General features: G+C 39.3%; 1 protein-coding gene, 1 long non-coding RNA gene and 1 pseudogene across 9 annotated transcripts in view; 2 read left to right on the top strand and 1 right to left on the bottom strand.

Moving 5' to 3' along the window:
• CHD1L (chromodomain helicase DNA binding protein 1 like) overlaps positions 1-602 on the top strand; it is a 54,011-nt gene extending 53,409 nt beyond the window's left edge. For all 7 annotated transcript variants that reach the window (XM_063625906.1, XM_063625912.1, XM_063625910.1 and 4 more), the window contains one exon: positions 271-602. In XM_063625906.1, coding sequence (XP_063481976.1) covers positions 271-349 — 79 coding nt within the window. In that variant the 3' untranslated portion in view covers positions 350-602. The remainder of the gene's footprint in view (positions 1-270) is intronic.
• Positions 209-19,297, bottom strand: LOC134734228 (uncharacterized). 2 transcript variants are annotated; one of them, XR_010117539.1, is made up of 3 exons: positions 19,196-19,297; positions 1,777-1,909; positions 209-515 (listed from the first exon to the last, which is right to left on the bottom strand). It is a non-coding gene; the product is annotated as an uncharacterized lncRNA (long non-coding RNA). The 2 variants fall into 2 exon arrangements; XR_010117538.1 differs by lacking the exon at positions 19,196-19,297 and adding an exon at positions 3,726-4,117.
• A 1,854-nt stretch (positions 19,298-21,151) lies between these two features.
• LOC134734213 (prostaglandin reductase 1-like) lies at positions 21,152-22,387 on the top strand (annotated as a pseudogene).
• Positions 22,388-22,716: the final 329 nt, after the last annotated feature.

Below are 22,716 nucleotides of genomic sequence, written 5' to 3'. Positions count from 1 at the left end.
TCAGGATATTTAAATCACTGTAAAAACTTAGTAGAGAAGCCAGCTTTTATGTGCTTGCACAATTCGAGCAGTATTTAAAGAGTTTTAGTACTCCGAAAACAATAGCAGCAATAAGTACTAACAATATTGAAAGTATTTATGATACCGTGAAAGAGAAAGCATACTGCTTCTAGAACAGTTATTTCAATAATTACTAGAGAACTAGTCATTTTGGTAAAGTTGGTTTAATTTAAAGTGATGACATGTATCTTCCTTGACCATCCTTATCAGATATTATTTTCCTAGAAGCAAGTCTGCTGTCCTTCATTCACAGACTTCATCTTCCTCCTCAAGACAGCTGGTGCCTTAAGAATTGGCTCAGCCTCAGATCCTATCTTTAGCAACCAGCTAATATTTACCCAGAGGTACTGCAATAGAGTATTTCAAAATGGAATCAGGATCTGGTGGGCCTCAGAAATTGTCTCTTTTCTGAGTTTCAATTTGGTTCTCCTGGATGTTTTGCTCTGTTTTGGTACCTGTAATATAGGGAAACACAACTTTTTTTGGGAAAGCCCTTTGACCCCAGCTTGCTAGTTGTATAATAATAAATTTTCTATTCCTAATGGTTTTATTGCTTTCTTTCCCCTATATCTAGTTTTCTTCTCTACCAGACTGATTACTTTATAGAGGGAAAGGCTCTATGGATTCAGGAGACATGAAAGGTCATAAAACAGGGTGGCTCTGGGAGAAGGAAGCACCTTCAGCCAGTTCATGCCTTCAAAAAGAAAGGACCCAGGAAGAGAGACTGAGAAGTGAGATTCTTTATCCAGACAAATAGTGTACCTCCTCTCCTCCTTTTTTCACTGCACAACATGAAGATCTGGAAGAAAATACACTGATCTAGAGTTTGTCAAATGTGACTTCAGAAAACCCACAGGATCTTTTTTCTCCTAGCCACCAAATCCAACTCAGCTTCAAGGAATAAGGGAATTGTGAAAAGGGCGCAATCCCATCACAGCATGACTGATGATATTGGGGAGGGTAGGAGACCGAGAACCAACAGAGAAGGAGTCATGGAGGGAAGACTGTAAGTCGTGGCTTTTCACACTTGTGTGTGTCTCAGTCTTGGCTGAGTATCCTCATCCAGCATAATTTCTGCTGACTTGAGGCCATCAACACCTAGAGTGCTATGGAGGCCTCATGAGAAGTCTCAGTCCTGGGCTTTGAGGTGGGGAACTCTGGCTATTGGACTCAGAGCCAGGACCATGGTCTTCTAAGGAAGGTGGTACCTGCATTTTACTGTTCTCTCTTCTCACATATTCACCCTTCATTAATATAGCATCATGCTGAAGACCTATTTCATCAAAAATTCAGCATTCCTTAAATTTTTTTCCCAAAACTTGCATCGATTTTAACTGCCTCCTATCCACTACTCTTCCCACCACTCTTAACATGTAGGTTATTATAACAACTTTAACTTATTGATTTGTATCTTAAGTCTTGCCTACAACTGGAAGCAAAATTAGAACTTCACAAAGGGAGAATGTAGTGAAACCTAACCTAATGCACGGGTTAAGTTGCTGTGCCTTTCAGAAGCAGTCAGAGTGCAAATAGGTGGAGTATTAGCAAATGCAAAGAAAACTTGACTGGGCACCATGCAAAAGCTGTAGATCCTCTTGGAAAGCTGTGCTCATTTCTGAGGGTGGAACACATAGGGCTAGCTGGGGATGTTTTTGAACGTCCATCCGAGAGAAGCATCACAGCAGGGAACTTGCTTCCAAAGGGAACGTCGCTGACCTTTCAGGGACAGTTGTCTTTTGTGGGGAGAAAGCCTTCTTTTTTTCCTCCTATTCTGTCAGCCATGCTCCAGTCATGTGGGATTTTTCTCTGGATGTAGTCCCTGAACCATGAACCTTGGTCTTCTTGTAAGCTGGGCAGAAACAATACAGACGAAGATCAGAAAACACATGTAGCACATTCTCCCTTAAACGTGGAGTCACTTCTCAGTGGCCATGATTTGCTTGCGCACCTCTCTTAACTCTTCAGAGTCAAAAACACTGCCCTACTATGTATTCAGAAATCTGCCCTATCCTTTATACTCCCTTCATTCTTTCTATCAAAGAGGTATCATTCTCTGGGAAAGTAGAATGAGAGAAGCTATTCTATTTAGCCTAAGGGATTGTTCTCTTTCTTCCACACCATATCTTTGATGCTATCTCACTGTCCCCTCTGAGGATGGAGCCAGGAGGATGATACCAGATTTTATTCACTGATGAACTCTTGTAGACTAAACATCAGCTTTTGTGCATCCTAACAATCAGCATAAAAATCCCACTTATTGAGACGGTGAGGACCTTAAGTCTATGGAAATTTTTCTATAAGTATAGGCTCATATTTTCTTGACTTTTAATACATTTTTCTTATAACAAGCCTACAACTTCTTTTTTTTGCCCCATAAACTATATTGTTAATTAACCCTTTAAAAATATAGCTTGAATCAGCCATTTTTGAGCCCTAAACTATTTCTACATCTGTATTTTCTGTTTTCCCACCTACTGATGAAGTACAGTTGTCCCTCAGTATCCATGGCAGATTGGTTCCAGGACCTCCCATGGATACCAAGATCTGGGGATGCTCAAATCTCAAATACAAAATGGCATAGTATTTGCATATAACATCACATCCTCCTATATACTTTAAATCACCTCTGGATTACTTATAATACCTAATAAGATGTAAATGCTATGTAAATAGTTGTTGCACTGTATTTAGAAAATAATGACAAGGAAAACAGTCTGTACATGTTCAGCACAGATGTAATTTTTAAAAAATATTTTTCATCCACAGTTGGTTTAATCCATAGATGTAGATGCCACAAATACAGATGGCTGACTGTGTAAACTCATTCTAGCATTACTTAACTTTTCACCTCAATCTGCCTTCTTGTTTCCAAAAGACATCTGCGGTTTCTCACTTGGGCTCATGCTGGTGTGTCTCCTTATGCTGGTACCTCTTCCTCGACTGCCTTACTCCTCTATTTTCCCAGCATCCATCAGCCCTATCAAATCTAGTCTTTAAGAACCCAGAACAAGGCATTTTCTACATTCCCACTAAAATGTAATCTCTCAAGGCTACCAATGATAGCTGGGTTTATAGCACTTACTTTGTTGTGCTCCCTATTGTTCTCATCAGTGTATTTACTTAACCCTCGCCTAGACAGCGAGGTCTTTGAGAAAAAAGGGCTGATTCAAGCTATATTTTTAAAGGGTTAATTAACTTAATAGAATATAGTTTTTATGGGGCAAAAAAATAAAAAGTTGTAGGCTTGTTATAAGGTAAAGAAAAATGTATTAAAAGTCAAGAAAATATGAGCCTATACTTACAGAAAAATTTCAAATCAATAAGCTGACACTCAAATCTTTGTTGAGTTGAAATCGTATGGAAATAACTGGCTATCGATTTGGGGACTATAATAAACTAATCTTATAGTTAAAATCTTAAAACGAGAATATGGAAAGAAACGTCATTTTTGTGGTGTCAGACTAGCAGTTTCCGCCTTTTATTTATTTTTTTGAGACAGAGTTTCACTCTGTCGCCAGGCTGGAGTGCAGTGGCGCAATCTCAGCTCACTGCAACCTCTGCCTCCCAGGTTCAAGCAATTGTCCTGCCTCAGCCTCCCAAGTAGCTGGGACTACAGGCGCGTGCCATAGCTAATTTTTGTATTTTTAGTACAGACAGGGTTTTACCATGTTGGCCAGGATAGTCTCGATCTCTTGACCTCGTGATCCATCTGCCTTGGCCTCCCAAAGTGCTGGGATTACAGGCATGAGCCATCGCCCCTGCCCCCGCCTCCTTTTTTCTTTTCTGAGATAGAGTCTCACTCAGGCTGGAATGAAATAAAGAGGAATGAATTTCTTGAGACAAATGAAAATTAACACACACTAAAACCCATGGAATACAGCAAAAGCAGTTCTTAGTGGGACGTTTAAGAAGGAAGATCTTCAGCAATGTAATATTGTATTATACCTCAAGGAACTAGAAAAAAGAACAAACTAAACACAAAATTAGTAGAAGAAAGGAAATAATAAAGATCAGAGCAGAAATAAATGGAATAGACTTAAAAAATTACAAAAGATTGGCCAGGTGTGGTGGCTCATGCCTGCAATCCCAGCACTTTGGGAGGCCAAGGCAGATGGATCACGAGGTCAGGATATCGAGACCATCCTAACATGGTGAAACCCCGTCTCTCCTAAAAATATAAAAAATTAGCCAGGCATGGTGGCAGGCACCTGTAGTCCCAGCTACTCGGGAGGCTGAGGCAGGAGAATGGCGTGAACCCAGGAGGTGGAGCTTGCAGTGGGCCGAGATTGCACCACTGCACTCCAGCCTGGGCGACAGAGTGAGACTCCATCTCAAAAAATAAAATTACGAAAGATCAACCAGATAAAGAGTTAGTTTTTGAAAAGATAAATCTTCAGCTGGACTAAGAAAAAAGAAGACTCCAAATCAGAGATGAAGGAGACATTGCAACTGATTCTACAGAAATATAAGGGATCAGGCTGGGTGTGGTGGCTCATGCCTATAGTCCCAGCACTTTGGGAGGCTGAGGCAGGCAGATCGCTTGAGGTCAGGAGTTCAAGAGCAGCTTGGCCAACATGCTGAAACCCCATCTCTACTAAAAATAGAGGTGGGTGCCTGTAATCCCAGCTACTTGGGAGGCTGAGACAGAAGAATTGCTTGAACCTGGGAGGCAGAGGTTGCAGTGAGCCGAGATTGCACCACTGTACTCCAGCCTGGGCAACAGAGCGAAACTCTATCTCAAAAAAAAAAAGGATCATAAGAAACTTATGAATAATTATATGCCAATAAATCAGATAACCTAGAAGAAACAGGTAAATTTTTGGACACATCCAATCTACTAATACTGAATTATAAAGAAACAAAAAATCTGAACAGAGGCCAGGTGTAGTGGTTCACACCTGTAATCTGAGCATTTTGGGAGGCTGAGGTGAGTGGATCACTCGAGCCTAGAAGTGAGAGACCGGCCTGGACAACATAGTAAAACCCTGTTTCTACTGAAAATAAAATGAAAAATTAGTTGGGTGTGGTGGTCCACACCCGTGGTGCCAGCTACTCAGAAGGCTGAGGGAGAACTGCTTGAGCCTAGGAGTTTGAGGCTGCGGTGAGCTATGATCACACCAGAACACTCCAGCCTGGGCAACCCAGCAAGACACTGTGTCAAAAAAAAAAAAAAAAAATCTGAACAGACCAATAAAGAACAAGGAGATTAAACTAGTAATAAAAAGCATACCAGGGAAGAAAAGCCCAGGAACAGATGGCTTCACTCCTGAATTCTACCAAACATTTAAAGAGTTAGCACTAAAAATTTAAGAAAATGGAATACTTCCAAACTTATCCTACAAGGTCAGCATTATCCTGATACCAAAAGCCAAACATACCAAAACCAAACAAGGACATAACGAAAAAAGAAAGAGAACTACAGGCCAATATCCCTTATGAACATAGATGTAAAAATCTTCAACAACAACAAAATTCAGCAAACCAAATTCAGCAAGCCATGAAAACGGTCATCCATCATGATCAAGTGCAATTCATCCCAGGAATTTGTGGGTGGTTCAATTTACACAAATCAGTAAACGATACACAGTGTTAACAGAATGACAGACAAAAACCTTATAATCATTTCAATAGATGCAGAAAAGGCATTTGATAAAATTCAAAATTCGTTTATGATAAAAACTCTAAACAAATTATGTATAGAAGGATTGTACCTCAGAACAATAAAGACCATATATGACAAACCCATAGCTAACATCATACCGAATAGGGAAAAGTTGAAACCCTTTATGCTAAGATCTGGAACAAGACAAGCATGTTCACGCTGGCCACTTCTATTCAGCATAGTACTGAAAGTGCTAGCAAGAGAAAGAAGAGTAATTGAAATTGGAAGGGAAGAAGTTAAATTGTCCCCTTAAAGCTGCAGGATACAAAAATCAATAGAATTTATATGCAGTAACAGCAAACTCTAAAAAATCAAGAAAACAATCCATTTGCAATAGCTACCAAAAAGTAAAATACTTAGGAAGAAATTTAACCAAGGAGGTGAAAGATTTCTACACTAAAGACTGTAAAGCATTCATAAATTAAAGAAAATACAATAAAGATGGTCTTTGTTGACAGATTGGAAAAATTAATATTGTTATAAAATGTCTATACTACCTAAAGCAATTTATATAAAGTACAATCCCTATCAAAGTGAAATAGAAAAAAAATGCTAAATTTGTATTGAACCATAGAAGATCCTGAATAACCAAAGCAGTCTTGAGCATAAATAACAAAGCTGGAAATACCACATTATCTGACTTCAAAATGTACTACAAAGCTGTAGTAACTCAAACAGCATGGTACTGGCATAAGAACAGACACAGATCAATGGAACAGAATAGAGAGACGAAAAATAAATTCACGCATTTACAGTAAATGGATTCTTTACAAAGGCACCAAGAATACACAACGAAGAAAGGACAATGTCTTCAATAAATGCTGCTGGAAAAACTGGATACCACATGTAGAAGAATGAAATTAAACTCTCTCATCTTTTATAAGAAAAAATCAATTCAAAATGGGTTAAAGACCTGAAACTGTGAAACTTCTAGAAGAAAACATAGGGGTAGAGCTTCATGACATTGGTCCAGGCAATGATATGATCTAAATAGCATAAGTAACAAAAGCAAAAATAGACAAATGGAATTACATCACACTGAAAACCTTCTGCACAGCAAGCGATAACAGAGTGAAGACATACCCTACAAAATGGGAGAAAATGTTTGTGAAGTATGTATTTGATAAGGGATTAATATCCAAAATGTATAAGGAACTGAAATAATGCAATAGAAAGAAATAACTGGATTTTTTAAATGGGCCAAAGACGTCAATAGACATTTCTCAAAGAAGACATACAAATGGCCAACAGGTATATGAAAAAAATGCTCAACATCACTAATCATGAGGGAAATACATATCAAAACTACAAGGAAATATCACCTCCTGTTAGAATTGCTGTTATCAAAAAAACATAAGTGTTGGCAAGGATATGAAGTAAAGGGAACCCTTACACACCGTAAGTAGGAATATAAATTAGTACAGCCATTATGGAAAACAGTATGGAAGTGCCTCAAAAAATTACAAACTGAACTACTATATGACAACATATTGAGCAATCCCACTACTGGGTCTATATCCAAAGAAAATGAAATCAGTATGCTGAAGATATCTGTTCTCCCTTGTTCATTGCAGCATTATTCACAATAGCTAAGATATGGAAGCTAAGTGTTCATTAGTGGCTAAATAAAGAAAATATATGTATACACAATGGAATACTTACTATTCAGCCTGTAATTTGTGATAATATAGATGAACATGGAGGATGTATGTTTAGCAAAATAAACCAGATGCAGAAAGAAAAATACCATGTGATTTCCCTCGTATGTGGAATCTAAGAAGTTGATCTCAGAAGTAGAGACTAGAATGGTGGTTACCAGAGGATTGGGTGGTTAGTGGGCTTAGGAAGTTGGGGAGATGTTGGCAATGAGTACATATTTACAATTAGGAGAAATAAGTTCAAGACATCTAATGTACAGCATTATCTTGCTAGTGTACAGTAAGATGACATTAACAATGATGTATTGAATAATGTTTAGAATGGATGTGTTCTCATCACAAATATATGAGATAATGCATATGTTAATTAACTAGATTTAACCATTCTGCAATGTATATATAAAGAACATCATGTTGTACATGATAAATACAATTTTATATGTCAAGTTAAAAAAATTTGAAAAGGAAAATGGAAAAAATGCATATATAGGAGGATAGCAGACATGACAACATCTGGATAATAGCATTATACAGGACAGAAAGATTAAAATGGAGATGAAAAACTATTAGAATAAATATTGGAGACAAATTTCTCATTAAAGAAAGATAAACTACTTGAAATTGACAGTGTTCAGAGAGTACTAAGTAGAAGAGGTGAGAACCCATACCTAGACATCTCCAAACGTCTCAGCGGTTTTGCCACAAAGGACTCATTTTAAAAACATACTTGGAGGAACTATTTAAATAAGAGAAATAGAACCAGCAGATGCTGGCCTGGACCACTTTACTATCTTGCTAACATGTCTCACTCCTTCACCCCACTTTAGGAACTTAGTGTAGCTCAGAATCTTTTTACTATTCATACACATTTGAATAAATTCTTGGCTAAATATAAAATTTGTTTCAAAGTAATTTTCCAGCAATCCTGAGCAAAAAGAACAAAACTGGAGACATCACATAACCTGACTTCAAAATATATTACAAAGCTATAGTAACCAAAACATCATAGTGTTAGTATAAAAATAAACACATAGACCAATGGAACAGAATAGAGGATCCAGAAATAAAGCCATGTATTTGCAGCCAGCTGACCTTCAACAAAGCCAACAAGACCTTACACTGGGGAAAAAACACTATCTTCAACAAATAGTGCTGGGAAAATTGGATAGCCACATGCAGAAGAATGAAACTGGACCCCTTACCTCTCACCATACACCAAGTAAATTCAAATGCATTAAAGACTTTAAATATAAGACCCAAAACTATAAAAATACTAGAAGCAAATCTAGGGAAAACTCTTGGATATTGTTCTAGGCAAACAATATATGACTTAAGACCTCAAAAGCACAGGGAAGAAAATGAAAAACAGAAAAATGGGACTTAAACTAAAGAGCTTCTTTACAGCAGAATAAATAACAGAGTGAAGAGACAACCTATTAAATGGGAGAAAATACTTGCAAGCCATTCATTTGACAGGTGACTAATATCCAGAATACACAAGGAACTCAAACAACTCAACAGTTAACAACAAAAGGATAAAAAAGTGGGCAAAGGACATAATAGACAACTCTCAAAAGAAGACATACAAATGGCCAAGTGGTAAAAGAAAAATGCTTAACATCACTAATCATCAGGTAAATGCAAATCAAAACCACAATGAGATAATATCTTACCCTAGTCAGAATGGCTACCATTAAAAAGACAAAAAAAAAAAAAAAAAAAAAAGATGCTGGCAAGAATGCAGAGAAAAGGGAACTCTTATTCACTGTGGGTGGGAATGTAAACTAGTACAACCACTATGGAAAACAGTATGGAGATTTCTCAAAAAACTCAAATAGAATTACCATTTAATCTAGCAGTCCCACCACTAGGTATCTACTCAAAGGAAAATGAAGCAATATATCAAAGGAAAACTTGCATTCACATGTTTATTACAGCAGTATTCATAGTAAGGCTCATGCCCCTCTGGGATGAAGCTTCGAGAGGAAGGAACAGGTAGCAATCTTTGCTGTTCTACAGGCTCTGCTGGTGATACCCAGGCAAACAGGGTCTGGAATGGACCTCCAGAAAACTCCAGCAGACCTGCAGAAGAGGGGCCTGACTGTTAGAAGGAAAACTAACAAACAGAAAGCAATAATATCAGCATCAACAAAAAGGATGCCCATGCAAAAACCCCATCCAAAGGTCCTCAGCATCAAACATCAAAGGTAGATAAATCCATGAAGATAAGGAAAAACCAGTGCAGAAATGCTGAAAATTCCAAAAACCAAAATGTCTCTTCTCTTTGAAAGGATCACAACTCCTCACCAGCAAGGGAACAAAACTGGATGGAGAATGAGTTTGATGAATTGACAGAAGTAGGCTTCAGAAGGTGGGTAATAACAAACTCCTCTGAGCTAAAGGAGCATGTTCTAACCCAATACAAGGAAGCTAAGAAACCTTGATAAAAGGTTATAGGAAATGCTAACGAGAATAACCAGTTTAGAAAAGAACATAAATGACCCAATGGAACTGAAAAACACAGCACGAGAATTTCGTGAAGCATACACAAGTTTCAGTAGCCAAATTGGTCAAGTGGAAGAAAGGATATCAGAGATTGAAGATCAACTTAGTGAAATAAAGCGTGAAAAGAAGATGATTAGAGAAAAAAAGAATGAAAAGGAATGAACAAAGCCTCCCAAAACATGAGACTATGTGAAAAGACCAAACCTACGATTGATTGGTGTACCTGAAAGTGACAGGGAGAATGGAACCAAGTTGGAAAACACACTTCAGGATATTATTCAGGAGAACTTCCCCAAATTAGTGAGACAGGGCAACATTCAAATTCAGGAAATACAGACAACACCACTAAGATACTCCTCGAGAAGAGCAACCCCAAGATACATAATTGTGAGATTCACCAAGATTGAAATGAAGGAAAAATGTTAAGGGCAGCCAGAGAGAAAGGTCAGGTTACCCACCCACAAAGGGAAGCCCATCAGACTTAACAGTGGATCTCTCTGCGGAAACCCTACAAGCCAGAAGAGAGTGGGGGCCAATATTCAACATTCTTAAAGAAAACAAATTTCAACCCAGAATTTCACATCAAGCCAAACTAAGCTTGATAAGTGAAGGAGAAATAAAATCCTTTCCAGACAAGCAAATGCTGAGGGATTTTGTCACCACCAGGCCTGCCTTACAGGAACTCCTGAAGGAAGCACTAAATATGGAAAGGAAAAATCAGTACCAGCTACTGCAAAAACATGCAAAAATATAAAGACCAATAAAACTATGAAGAAACTGCATCAACTAATGTGCAAAATAAGCAGCTAACATCATGACAACAGGATCAGATTCACACATAACAATATTAACCTTAAATGTAAATGGGCTAAATGCCCCAATTGAAAGACACAGACTGGCAAATTGGATAGAGTCAAGACCCATCGGTGTGCTGTATTCAGGAGACCCATCTCACGTGCAAAGACACACATAGGCTCAAAATAAAAGGATGAAGGAATATTTACCAAGCAAATGGAAAGCAAAAGAAGCAGGGATTGCAATCCTAGTCTCTGATAAAACAGACTTTAAAACAACAAGGATCAAAAAAGACAAAGAAGGGCATTTCATAATGGTAAAGAGATTAATGCAACAAGAAGAGCTAACTATCCTAAATATATACAATACAGGAGCACTCAGATTCATAAAGCAAGTTCTTAGAGATCTACAAAGAGATGTAGACTCCCAAACAATAATAATGGGAGACTTTAACACCCCACTGTCAACATTAGATCAACAAGATGAAAATTAACAAGGATATCCAGGACTTGAACTCAGCTCTGGACCAAGCAGACCTAATAGACATCTACAGAACTCTCCACCCTAAATCAACAGAATATACATTCTTCTCAGTACCACATCACACTTATTCTAAAATTGACCACATAATTGGAAGGAAAACACTCCTCAGCAAATGCAGAAGAATGGAAATCATAACAAACAGTCTCTGAGACCACAGTGCAGTCAAATCAGAACTCAGGATTAAGAAACTCACTCAAAACTGCACAACTACATGGAAACTGAACAACCTGTTCCTAAGTGACTACTGGGTAAATAACGAAATTAAGGCAGAAATAAATAAGTTCTTTGAAACTAGTGAAAACAAAGACACAACATAACAGAATCTCTGGGACACAGCAGTGTTTAGAGGGAAATTTACAGCACTAAATGCCCACAGGAGAAAGTGGGAAAGTTCTAAAATTGAAGCCCTAACATCATAATTAAAAGAACTAGAGAAGCAAGAGCAAACACATTCAAAAGCTAGGAGAAGACAAGAAATAACTAAGATCAGAGCAGAATTGAAAGAGATAGAGACACGAAAAACCCTTCAAAAAATCAATGAATCCAGGAGCTGGTTTTTTGTAAAGATTAACAAAATAGACCACTGGCCAGACTAATAAAGAAAAAAAGAGAGAAGAATCAAATAGACACAATAAAAACTGATAAAGGGGAGATCAACACTGATCCCACGGAAATACAAACTACCATCAGAGAATACTATAAACACCTCTATGCAAATAAACTAGAAAATCTAGAAGAAATGGATAAATTCCTGGATTTATATACCCTCCCAAGACTAAACCAAGAAGTCGTCGAATCCCTGAGTAGACCAATAACAAGTTCTGAAATTGAGGCAGTAATTAATAGCCTACCAACCTAAAAAGGCCCAGGTCCAGATGGATTCACAGCCGAATTCTACCAGAGGTACAAAGAGGAGCTGATACCATTCCTTCTGTAACTTCAAAACAAAAGAAAAAGAGGGACTCCTCCTTCTCATTTTATGAGGCCAACATCATGCTGATACCAAAACCTGGCAGAGACACAACAAAAAAAGAAATACCCTGATGAACATCAATGCGAAAATCCTCAATAAAATACTGGCAAACCGAATCCAGCAGCATATTAAAAAGCTTATCCACTATGATCAAGTCAGCTTCATCCCTAGGATGCAAGGCTGGTTCAACATATGCAAATCAATAATCATAATCCATCACATAAACAGAACCAATGACAAAAACCACATGATTATCTCAATAGATGCAGAAAAAAGCCTTTGATAAAATTCAACACCTCTTCATGCTAAAAACACTCAATAAACTAGGTATTGATGGAACATATCTCAAAATAATAAGATCTATTTATGACACGCCGACAGCCAATAAATGTGATACTGAATGGGCAAAAGCTGGAAGCATTCCCTTTGAAAACCAGCACAAGACAAGGTTGTCCTCTCTCACCACTCCTATTCAACATAATATTGGAAGTTCTGGCCAGGGCAATTAGGCAAGAGAAAAAAAATAAAGGGTATTCAAATCAGGAGGAAGTCAAATTGTCTCTGTTTGCAGTTGACATGATTGTGTATTTAGAAAACCCCATTGTTGGCCGGGCACAGCGGCTCACGCCTGTAATCCCATCACTTTGGGAGGCTGAGATGGGTGGATCATGAGGTCAAGACAGCAAGACCATACTGGCCAATATGGTGAAACCCTATCTCTACTAAAAAATACAAACATTATCTGGGTGTGGTGGTGTGCACCTGTAGTCCCAGCTACTCGGGAGGCTGAGGCAGCAGAATTGCTTGAACCCAGGAGGCAGAGGTTGCAGTGAGCTGAGATTGTGCCACTGCACTGCAGCCTGGTGACAGAGCGAGACTCTGTCTCAAAGAAAAAAAAAAAAAAAGAAAAGAAAACCCCATCGTCTCAGCCCCAGAACTCCTTAAGCTGATAAGCCACTTCAGCAAAGTCTCAGGATACAAAATCAATGTGCAAAAATCACAAGCATTCCTATACATCAATAATAGACAAACAGAGCCAAATCATGAGTGAACTTCCATTCACATTTGCTAGAAAGAGAATTTAATACCCAGCAATACAACTTACAAGATATGTGAAGGACCTCTTCAAGGAGAACTACAAACCACTGCTCAAGGAAATAAGAGAGAACACAAACAAATGGAAAAACATTCCATGCTCATGGATAGAAAGAATCAATATCATGAAAAAGGCCATACTGCTCAAAGTAATTTATAGATTCAGTGCTATCCTGTATCCTGTATAGCCAAGACAACCCTAAGCAAAAAGAACAAAGCTGGAGCCATCATGCTACCTGACTTCAAACTATACTACAAGACTACAGTAACCAAAACAGCATGGTACTGGTATCAAAACAGATATATACCAATAGAACAGAAGAGAGGCCTCAGAAATAACACCACACATCTACAACCATCTGATCTTTGACACACCTGACAAAAACAAGCAATGGGGAAACACTTCCCTATTTAATAAATGGTGATGGGAAAACTGGCTAGCCATATGCAGAAAACTGAAACTGGACCCCTTCCTTACACCGTATACGAAAATTAACTCAAAGTGGATTAAAGACTTAAACGTAAGACCTAAAACCATAAAAACCCTAAAAGAAAACCTAGGCAATACCATTCAGGACATAGGCATGGGCAAAGACTTCATGACTAAAACATCAAAAGTAATGGCAACAAAAGCCAAAATTCACAAATGGGATCTACTTAAACTAACGAGCTTCTGAACAGCAAAAGAAACTATCTTCAGAATGAACAGGCAACCTACAGAGTGGGAGAAAATTTTTGCAATCTATCCATCTGACAGAGGGCTAATATCTAGAATCTACGAAGAACTTAAACAAATTTACAAGAAAAAATCCCATGAAAAAGTGGGTAAAGGATATGAACAGACACTTCTCAACAGAAGACATTTATGCAGCCAACAGACACATGAAAAAATGCTCATCATCACTGGCCATCAGAGAAATGCAAATCAAAGCCACAATGAGATACTGTCTCACGCCAGTTAGAATGACGATCATTAAGAGGTCAGGAAACAACAGATGCTGGAGAAGATGTGGAGAAATAGGAATGCTTTTACACTGTTGGTGAGAGTGTAAATTAGTTCAACCACTGTGGAAGACAGTGTGGTGATTCCTCAAGGATCTAGAACCAGAAATACCATGTGATCCAGCAACCCTATTACTGGGTATATACCCCAATTATTATAAATCATTCTGCTATAAAGACTCATGCACACGTATGTTTATTGCAGCACCGTTCACAATAGCAAAGACTTGGAACCAACCCAAATGCCCATCAATGATAGACTGGATTAAAAAAATGTGGCACATATACACCATGGAGTACTATGCATCCAAAATAAAACGGATGAGTTCACTTCCTTTGCAGGGACATGGATGAAGCTGGAAACCATCATTCTCAGCAAACTAACACAGGAACAGAAAATCAAACACCACATGTTCTCACTCATAAGTGGGAGTTGAACAGTAAGAACACGTGGACACAGCGAGGGGAACATCATACACCAGGGCCTGTCAGGGTCGGGGGCTAGGGGAGGGATAGCATTAGGAGAAATACCTAATATAGATGACAGGTTGATGGGTGCAGCAAACCACCGTGGCACGTGTATACCTATGTATACATTCTGTACATGTATCCCAGAACTTAAAGTGTATTAAAAAAAAAAAAGAAGTCGTTTAGAATTAGCTACAGCTAATGGATAAAGAAGAACTTGGAGAAATTGAGCAATACAATAAAATTTGGTTTAAGAGATAATATGTAGAACTTAACGTGCCTTAAAAAAGAATATACACGTTTTTTATATACCATGAGACATTTATAAAAATTGATTATGTAACTGACTCCAGAGGAAGCCATAAACTTTAAAAAATAAAGTAAAAAGGAGCAGAAAGGGAGAGGGGAGGAGAAAGGGCTAATAAATATGTAAACAGTCGCTATGCTTCATTTGCAGTCAAGGATGCATATTAAAGTAACAATGTATACTTCTCACCATTAAACTGACAAAATTTAGAGTGACAAAATCTACTGTTGACAGTGATAGGCTACTTTCATACATTTTTGGTAGAAATATGAGGTATTACAGCCTTTTTAAAAAGCCACCTGACAGTATTTGTTAAAATTTAAACTACACATACCCTTCCACCATGTGTTCCCAATTCTAGAAATCTATCACATAGATATAAAAGCAGAAGTATGTAAATGATATGCTTACACAGATGTATTAACAGCTGATTTTCATTACTAAATACCAGAATGACCATACCATTTGTTTACAGATGGTAAACAATTGTCCTATTTGAACTAGCAAAACTTCTGGTTGGTTGAGTTCCGTGTCATACTGCTTACTGTTATTTTTAATATCACTCCAGTATGTAATAGATATATATGTCTATGTAGGTATGAGTGTATGGTTTGTAGTGGCAAAAAAATAAAACCTCAGACAAGTTAAATGTTCATTAATAGAGGAAAAATGGTTAAATAAATGATACATCCATATTACATAAAACATTTTATAGCCATTTAGAAGTTTGATTGTGATGGATAAAAATAAGATAAAGAAAGTTGTAGCAGAAAGTGCTAGTTGCCAGCATGATATCTATTCTTCCTCAGTATGAAACAAGACGCTGTTTGTTAGTGTGTGTGTGTGTAATGTATCCAGTTAAACAATGACACATTCCAGCTATGTTTGCTGCTAGCAGTGGCCATGTCACTAAGTTATAGCTAATGATAGGTAGGTGAAAATTGTTGGGTGGGCTTTATGAGAAATAGCTTGCAGATTGTAAAGTGTCTTCTGCTTCTGGCCATGAGGAAGTAATTGAGTCCAGAATTATGCTTCCACTATAGACTATTAGAAAACTGGACCAATAAAACAAACAACAAGGAAAAACACATTTTTAAGCATTGGAAAATGGAAAGCTCAGAACTATAACACCTGAAAGAAGTGAAATAAACAAAGTGAGCCTTAGGCACCAAAGCTTTATTCTCACAGACAATTTTTGGACTGTGGCACTGGGAGGGAACCCAGACAAATCATGACAAACTGTTAAGTAAAAGAGAGACCACAGTTCAAGGGGGCTTGGATTTTGGCACAGAGTAACCAAGACGAGGGAGAAAGAGCGGAAGACTTCCAGATATATGTATAGTTGTCTCTATATTGTCCTATTTGAACTAGCAAAACTTCTGTTTGGTTGAGTTCCATGTCATACTGCTTATTGTTATTTTTAATATCACTCCAGTATGTAATGGAAATCTGTGAATGGCAGGGTAAACCTCCATGAGGCTGGGCAAGAACAGCTTCTTGGGAAAAAAAAAAAAAAAAAAAAAAAAAAAAAACAGCTGCTAAGAAGAAGACAAAAATATTCCTAGAGATTACACTGAGCTAGAGATTATTATAGTTCCCAGAGCAGCCAGACTGGAAAGATAGACCACATTGAGTACACAGAGCATTTAGTAGAGAACCCAGAAAGGCCATGCCTTGGAAGTGGGGCCAAGTTAGCCCTAGAATAAAGAAGACTATAGACTTACCCTGAAAGAACTTAAAAACAAGTTTCAAAAGAATAAAACAACCCAAGTAATTTAACTGCTGGAGAGAACAAACTCCAACAATCTTTTTCTTTTTAATGCAAAGAAAAAAATGGAGCAACCAGCCATGTATAATTTACAATATCCAGCTTCTAACAAAAAGTATTAAAGATTGGGCAGAAAAATAAGGCCCATAACCTGATGTATTAGTCCATTTTCACACTGCTGATAAAGACAAACCCGAGACTGGGCAATTTACAAAAGAAAGAGGTTTATTGGACTTACAGTCTCACTTGGCTTGGGAGGCCTCACAAACATGGTGGAAGGTGAAAGTCACGTCTCACATGGTAACAGTCAAGAGAAGAGTGCTTGTGCAGGGAAACTTCCGTTTTTAAAGCCATCAGATCTCGTGAGACTTATTCACTATCACGAGAACAGCACAGGAAAGACCCACCCCCATGATTCAATTACTTCCCACCAGGATTCTCCTATGACGTGGGAATTGTGAGAGTTACAATTCAAGATGAGATTTGGATAGGGACACAGCCAAACCATTATCACCTGGAGAACATTCAGACAATAGAAACAGACTCAGAAATGAAAAAGATGATAGAACTAGTAGATAAGGATGTTAAAACAGATACTATAAATATTTACATATGTTCAAAAATGTAAAATAAACATGAACATAATGAGATAAATGGAAGATATAAATATGGACACAGTAGAACTCCTAGAGGTGAGAAATAAAACACCGGGATAAAACATTTACTGGATAGGACTAATGGCAGGTCAGAGACTGTAGAAGAAAATATTAAAGACATAGCAATAGAATATATACAAAACGCATCAAAGAGAAAAAGAAGACTGATAAAACAGTCTCAGTGACTTGTGGGGATATTAAAGCACATGGTATATACATATTTGCTGTCTCAGAAAGAGATGAGACAGACTGGGGCAGAAAAATAGTAGCTCGACAGTTTCTAATTTTTTTGAAAGCTATAAATACAGAGAATAAAAAATCTCAATGATCTTCAAGAAAGAGACACACATACACACACACCCCAAACCACTCCAAAGCATACAACAATCAAGTTATTGAAAACTAGAAAACTGGTTGACTAAAAAAAGATACTTTACATATATCAGAACAACTAGAAAAAGACATTGCACACACATAGGAAAAAGATTAGTATGGATTTCTTATAAGAAAGTACTTAAAGCTAAAAACAATGGGACAGTGACTTTTAAGTACTGATAACAAAACAGAAGAACCCCCCCCAAAAAAACAAAAACAAAACAAAACAAAAAACCTTGTCTACCCACAATTTTCTATCCAGTGAAATTATCCCTCAGAGGCTCCCATCGAAAGAACCATAATAGCATGTGAATCCTGCACCAGCAACCAAGGTATCCAGGATCTCTCACCAGAACTGACTAGGTAGCTGGTGTGATCCACGGAGAGGAAGGAAGAGCAGTGTGGTATGACTGCACACCCAAGAGCCACACGGAGCAGGGGAGACCCCACCCCCCAAGCCAAGGGAGGCAGTGAGAGTGCTACCCAGCTGAGGAAACTGTGCAATCCATGGATTGGAAGATCCCACTCGCAAACCCACGCCACTGGGGCCTAGGGTCCCAACCCCAGAGCTGTGCAGATTCTCAACAGCCTCTCAGCTAGAATCTGCTTAAGGCTGCCAAGTTACAGGGGAGAGGGGTGACCAGCACCACAGCTGCAGCTGCCTGCTGTCTATACCATTTGAGCTCCTTGGGGAAGGGGCAGCAGCCAGCAGTGGGACTCATAACTGCTTATCACACTAAGCTCCCTGGGCAGGAGAAGGGCAGCAGCCAGCAGTGGGACTCATAACTGCTTATCACACTAAGCTCCCTGGGCAGGAGAAGGGCAGCATCCATCTCCATCTATCAGGCTGCAGTTTTCCACTGCTGGAGCCAATGAGGTGGGACAGCTTGGTCCCAAGAGGTGTCTCCCACAGCCCAACACACTGGCTGTGGCAGACTGGCCAGACTGCCTCTTCAGGCCTGGGTGGGGCCCCCATGCAGGAACTCTAACAACTCCAGCCAGAGGCTCCAGGACAGGACCATGATCTCCCTGGGCCTGACCCCCTTGGGGTAGGGGTGGCCATAGTATCTGTCGACCAGCAGACTTAGCCTTTCCTCCTGGTAGTTCTGAGTAATCCCAGCAGCCCAGATGAGTGGGTTTCCCATAGCGAAGCACATTCTCTCCACCAAGGGACAAAGTGCTTCATTAAACAGGTCTGTTCCCTGTGCCACGCAACGAGGTGAGACCCTCAAACGGGTTGTCAAACATCCTATACAGGAGTGATCCTACTGGCATCAGATTGGTGCCCCTTGAGGTCAGAGATCCCAGAATAAGGAGCAGGCACTTACCTTTGCTGTTCTCCAGCCTTCCTGAGTGACATCTGCAGGCATAGAAGCGAACCAGAGGAATATGGCCTGAAGTGAAACCCCAGCAAAGTGCAGCAGCCCTACAGAAGACGGACCTGACTATTGAAAGAAAAACAAACAAAAAGCAACAACAGCATCAACAACAAAAAAAGTCCCCACAAAAACTCCATCCAAGAGTCAGCAGCCTCAAAGATCGAAACTAGACAAACTCATGGTGATAAGAAAAAAATCAACGAAAAAATGCTGAAAACCCAAAAGGCCAAAGTGCCCCTTCTTCAAATGATCACACTGCCTCTCTAGCAAGGGCACAGAATTGGACAGAGGATGGGATGGAAGAATTGACAGAAGTAGGCTTCAGAAGATGAGTAATAAAAAAAAAACTACTGCTGAGCTAAAGGATCGTGATCTAAGCCAATGCAAAGAAGCTAAGAACCTTTATAAAAGGTTAGAGGAGCTAACTGGATTAACCAGTTTAAAGAGGAACATAAATGACATGATGCAGCTGAAAAACACAGCATGAGAACTTCGTGAAGCATACACAAGAATCAGCAGCCAAATCGACCAAGTGGAAGAAAGGATATCAGAGTTTGAAGACCACCTTGCTGAAGTAAGGCATGCAGACAAGATTAGAGAAAAAAGAATGAAAAGGAGCACACAAAGCCTCCAAGAAATATGGGACTATGTAAAAAGACCAAACCTATGACTGATTGTTGTACCTGAAGGAGACGGGGAGAATGGAACCAAGCTGGAAAACACTTCAGGATATTATCCAGGAGAACTTCCCCAACCTAGCAAGACAGGCTAACATGCAAATTCAGGAAATACAGAGAACACCACTAAGATACTCCATGAGAAGATCAACCCCAAGACACGTAATTGTCAGATTCACCAAGGTGAAATGAAGGAAAAAACGTTAAGGCCAGCCAGAGAAAAAGGTCACGTCACCTACAAAGGGAAGCCCATCAGACTAACAGCAGACCTTTCAGCAGAAACCCTACAAGCCAGAAGAGATTGGGAGCCAATATCAAACATTCTTAAAGAAAAGAATTTCCAACCCATAGTTTCATAGCTGGCCAAACTAAGCTTTGTAAGTGAAGGAGAAATAAAATCCTTTCCAGAGAAGCAAATGCTGAGGGATTTTGTCACCACCAGGCCTGCCTTGCAGGAGCTCCTGAAGGAGACACTAAATGTGGAAAGGAAAAACTGGTACCAACCACTGCAAAAAACACACCAAAATATAAAGACCAATGACACCATGAAGAAACTGCATCAACTAGTGTGCAAAATAAGCAGCTAGCATCATGATGACAGTATCAAATTCACACATAACAAAACTAACCTTGGCCGGGAGCTGTGGCTCACGCCTGTAATCCCAGCACTTTGGGAGGCTAAGGCAGGTGGATCACCTGAGGTCAGGAGTTCAAGACCAGCTAGGCCAACATGGTGAAAGCCCCATCTCTACTAAAAATACAAAAATTAGCTGAGTATGGTGGTGGGCACCTGCAATCCCAGCTACTTGGGAGGCTTAGGCAGGAGAATCACTTGAACCCAGGAGGCGGAGGTTATGGTGAGACGAGATCACGCCATTGCACTCCAGCCTGGACAACAAGAGTGAAACCTTGTCCAAAAAAAAAAAAAAAAAAAATACAAACCTTAAATGCAAATGGATTAAATGCTCCAATTAAACGACACAGACTGGCAAATTCGATAAGGAGTCAAGACCTATTGATCAGTGTGCTGTATTTAGGAGACCCATCTCACATGCAAAGACACACATTGGCACAAAATAAAAGGATGGGGGAAAATTTACTAACCAAATGGAAAGCAAAAAATAAAAATAAAAAATAAAAAAAGGAGGGGCTGCAATCCTAGTCTCTGACAAAACAGACTTTAAACCAACAAAGATCAGAAAAGACAAAGAAGGCAGTCCCAGCCGCCAGCCCCAGACAGTGGAATCCTTGGGCTCCTGAGCTTCAGGATGATTCATGCTAAGAGATGGACCCTGAAGAAGCACTTTGTTGGCAATCCTACTAGTAGTGACTTTGAGTTGAAGACAGCTGAGCTCCCACCCTTAAAAAATAGAGAGGTCCTGCTTGAAGCTTTGTTCCTCACTGGGGACCCTTACATGAGAGTGGCAGCCAAAAGACTGAAGGAAGGTGATACAATGACGGGGCGGCAAGTGGCCAGATTTGTGGAAAGTAAAAATGCAGCCTTACCAACAGGAACTATTGTACTGGCTCCTTCAGGCTGGACAGCACACTCCATTTCTGATGGAAAAGATCTGGAAAAGCTGCCAACAGAGTGGCCTGACACAGTACCACTGTCTCTGGCTCTGGGGACAGTTAGCATGACAGGCCTCACTGCCTACTTTGGCCTACTTGACATCTGTGGTGTGAAGGGTGGAGAAACAGTGATGGTTAATGCAGCAGCTGGAGCTGTGGGCGCTGTTTTGGGGCAGATTACAAAGCTCAAGGGCTGCAAAGTGGTTGGAGCAGTAGGGTCTGACAAAAAGACTGCCTACCTTAAAAAACTTGGATCTGATGTTGTCTTTAACTACAAGACAGTAGAGTCTTTGAAGAAATTTTGAAGAAAGCCTCTCCTGATGGTTACAATTGTTATTTTGATAATGTAAGTGGATAGTTTTCAAACACTGTTATCTCCCAGATGAAGAAATTTGGAAGAATTGCCATATGTGGAGCTATCTCTACATATAACGTATACATATCTACATATAACACCTGTAATCCCAGTACTTTGGGAGGCCGAGGCAGGTGGATCACCTAAGGTCAGGAGTTTGAGACCAGCCTGGCCAACATGGTGAAATCCCCATCTCTACTAAAAATACAAAAATTAGCTGGGTGTGGTGGTACCAGCCCACTTCCCCCAGGCCCAACCCCAGAGATTGTTATCTATCAGGAGCTTCACATAGAAGGGTTCATCGTGACCTGCTGGCCAGGAGATGCCCACCAAAAAGCTCTAAAGGACTTGCTGAAATGGGTCTCAGAGGGTAAAATCCAGTAACAGGAATATATCATTGAAGGATTTGAAAACATGCCAGCTGCATTTATGGGAATGCTGGAAAGAGATAATTTGGGGAAAACAATAGTGAAAGCGTGAAAAAAATGACATATGGAATCTGAATGCCACTTAGATGATTACTTAATTTGTTTTTCACCATTTAGCAAAAATATATACTACTTTAAATGTCTAAGAAATAGTACTTGTAATGGGTTTGACCTACCCAATAAAATACATTTAACTGGTATGTAATTAGTGATGGAGGATGAAAATTTCAGAGTCAACAACAACCAGCCACCTCACTGTTCACTACAGCTTCTTCTGAGTTGTGGTAGAAAATAATGCCTTTGGAGTTTGAAAGTTTATCAAACACTGCATGTTCTCACTCATAAGTGAAAGCTGTACAATGAGAAAACATGGACACAGAGAAGGGAACAACACATACTGGGGCCTATGGGGGGTGGGAGGAAGGAGAGCATCAGAAT

Source organism: Symphalangus syndactylus, chromosome 12 (assembly GCF_028878055.3).
Source record: "Symphalangus syndactylus isolate Jambi chromosome 12, NHGRI_mSymSyn1-v2.1_pri, whole genome shotgun sequence".
Lineage (NCBI taxonomy): Eukaryota > Metazoa > Chordata > Mammalia > Primates > Hylobatidae > Symphalangus > Symphalangus syndactylus.
This window is presented reverse-complemented; position numbering and strand designations above follow the sequence as displayed.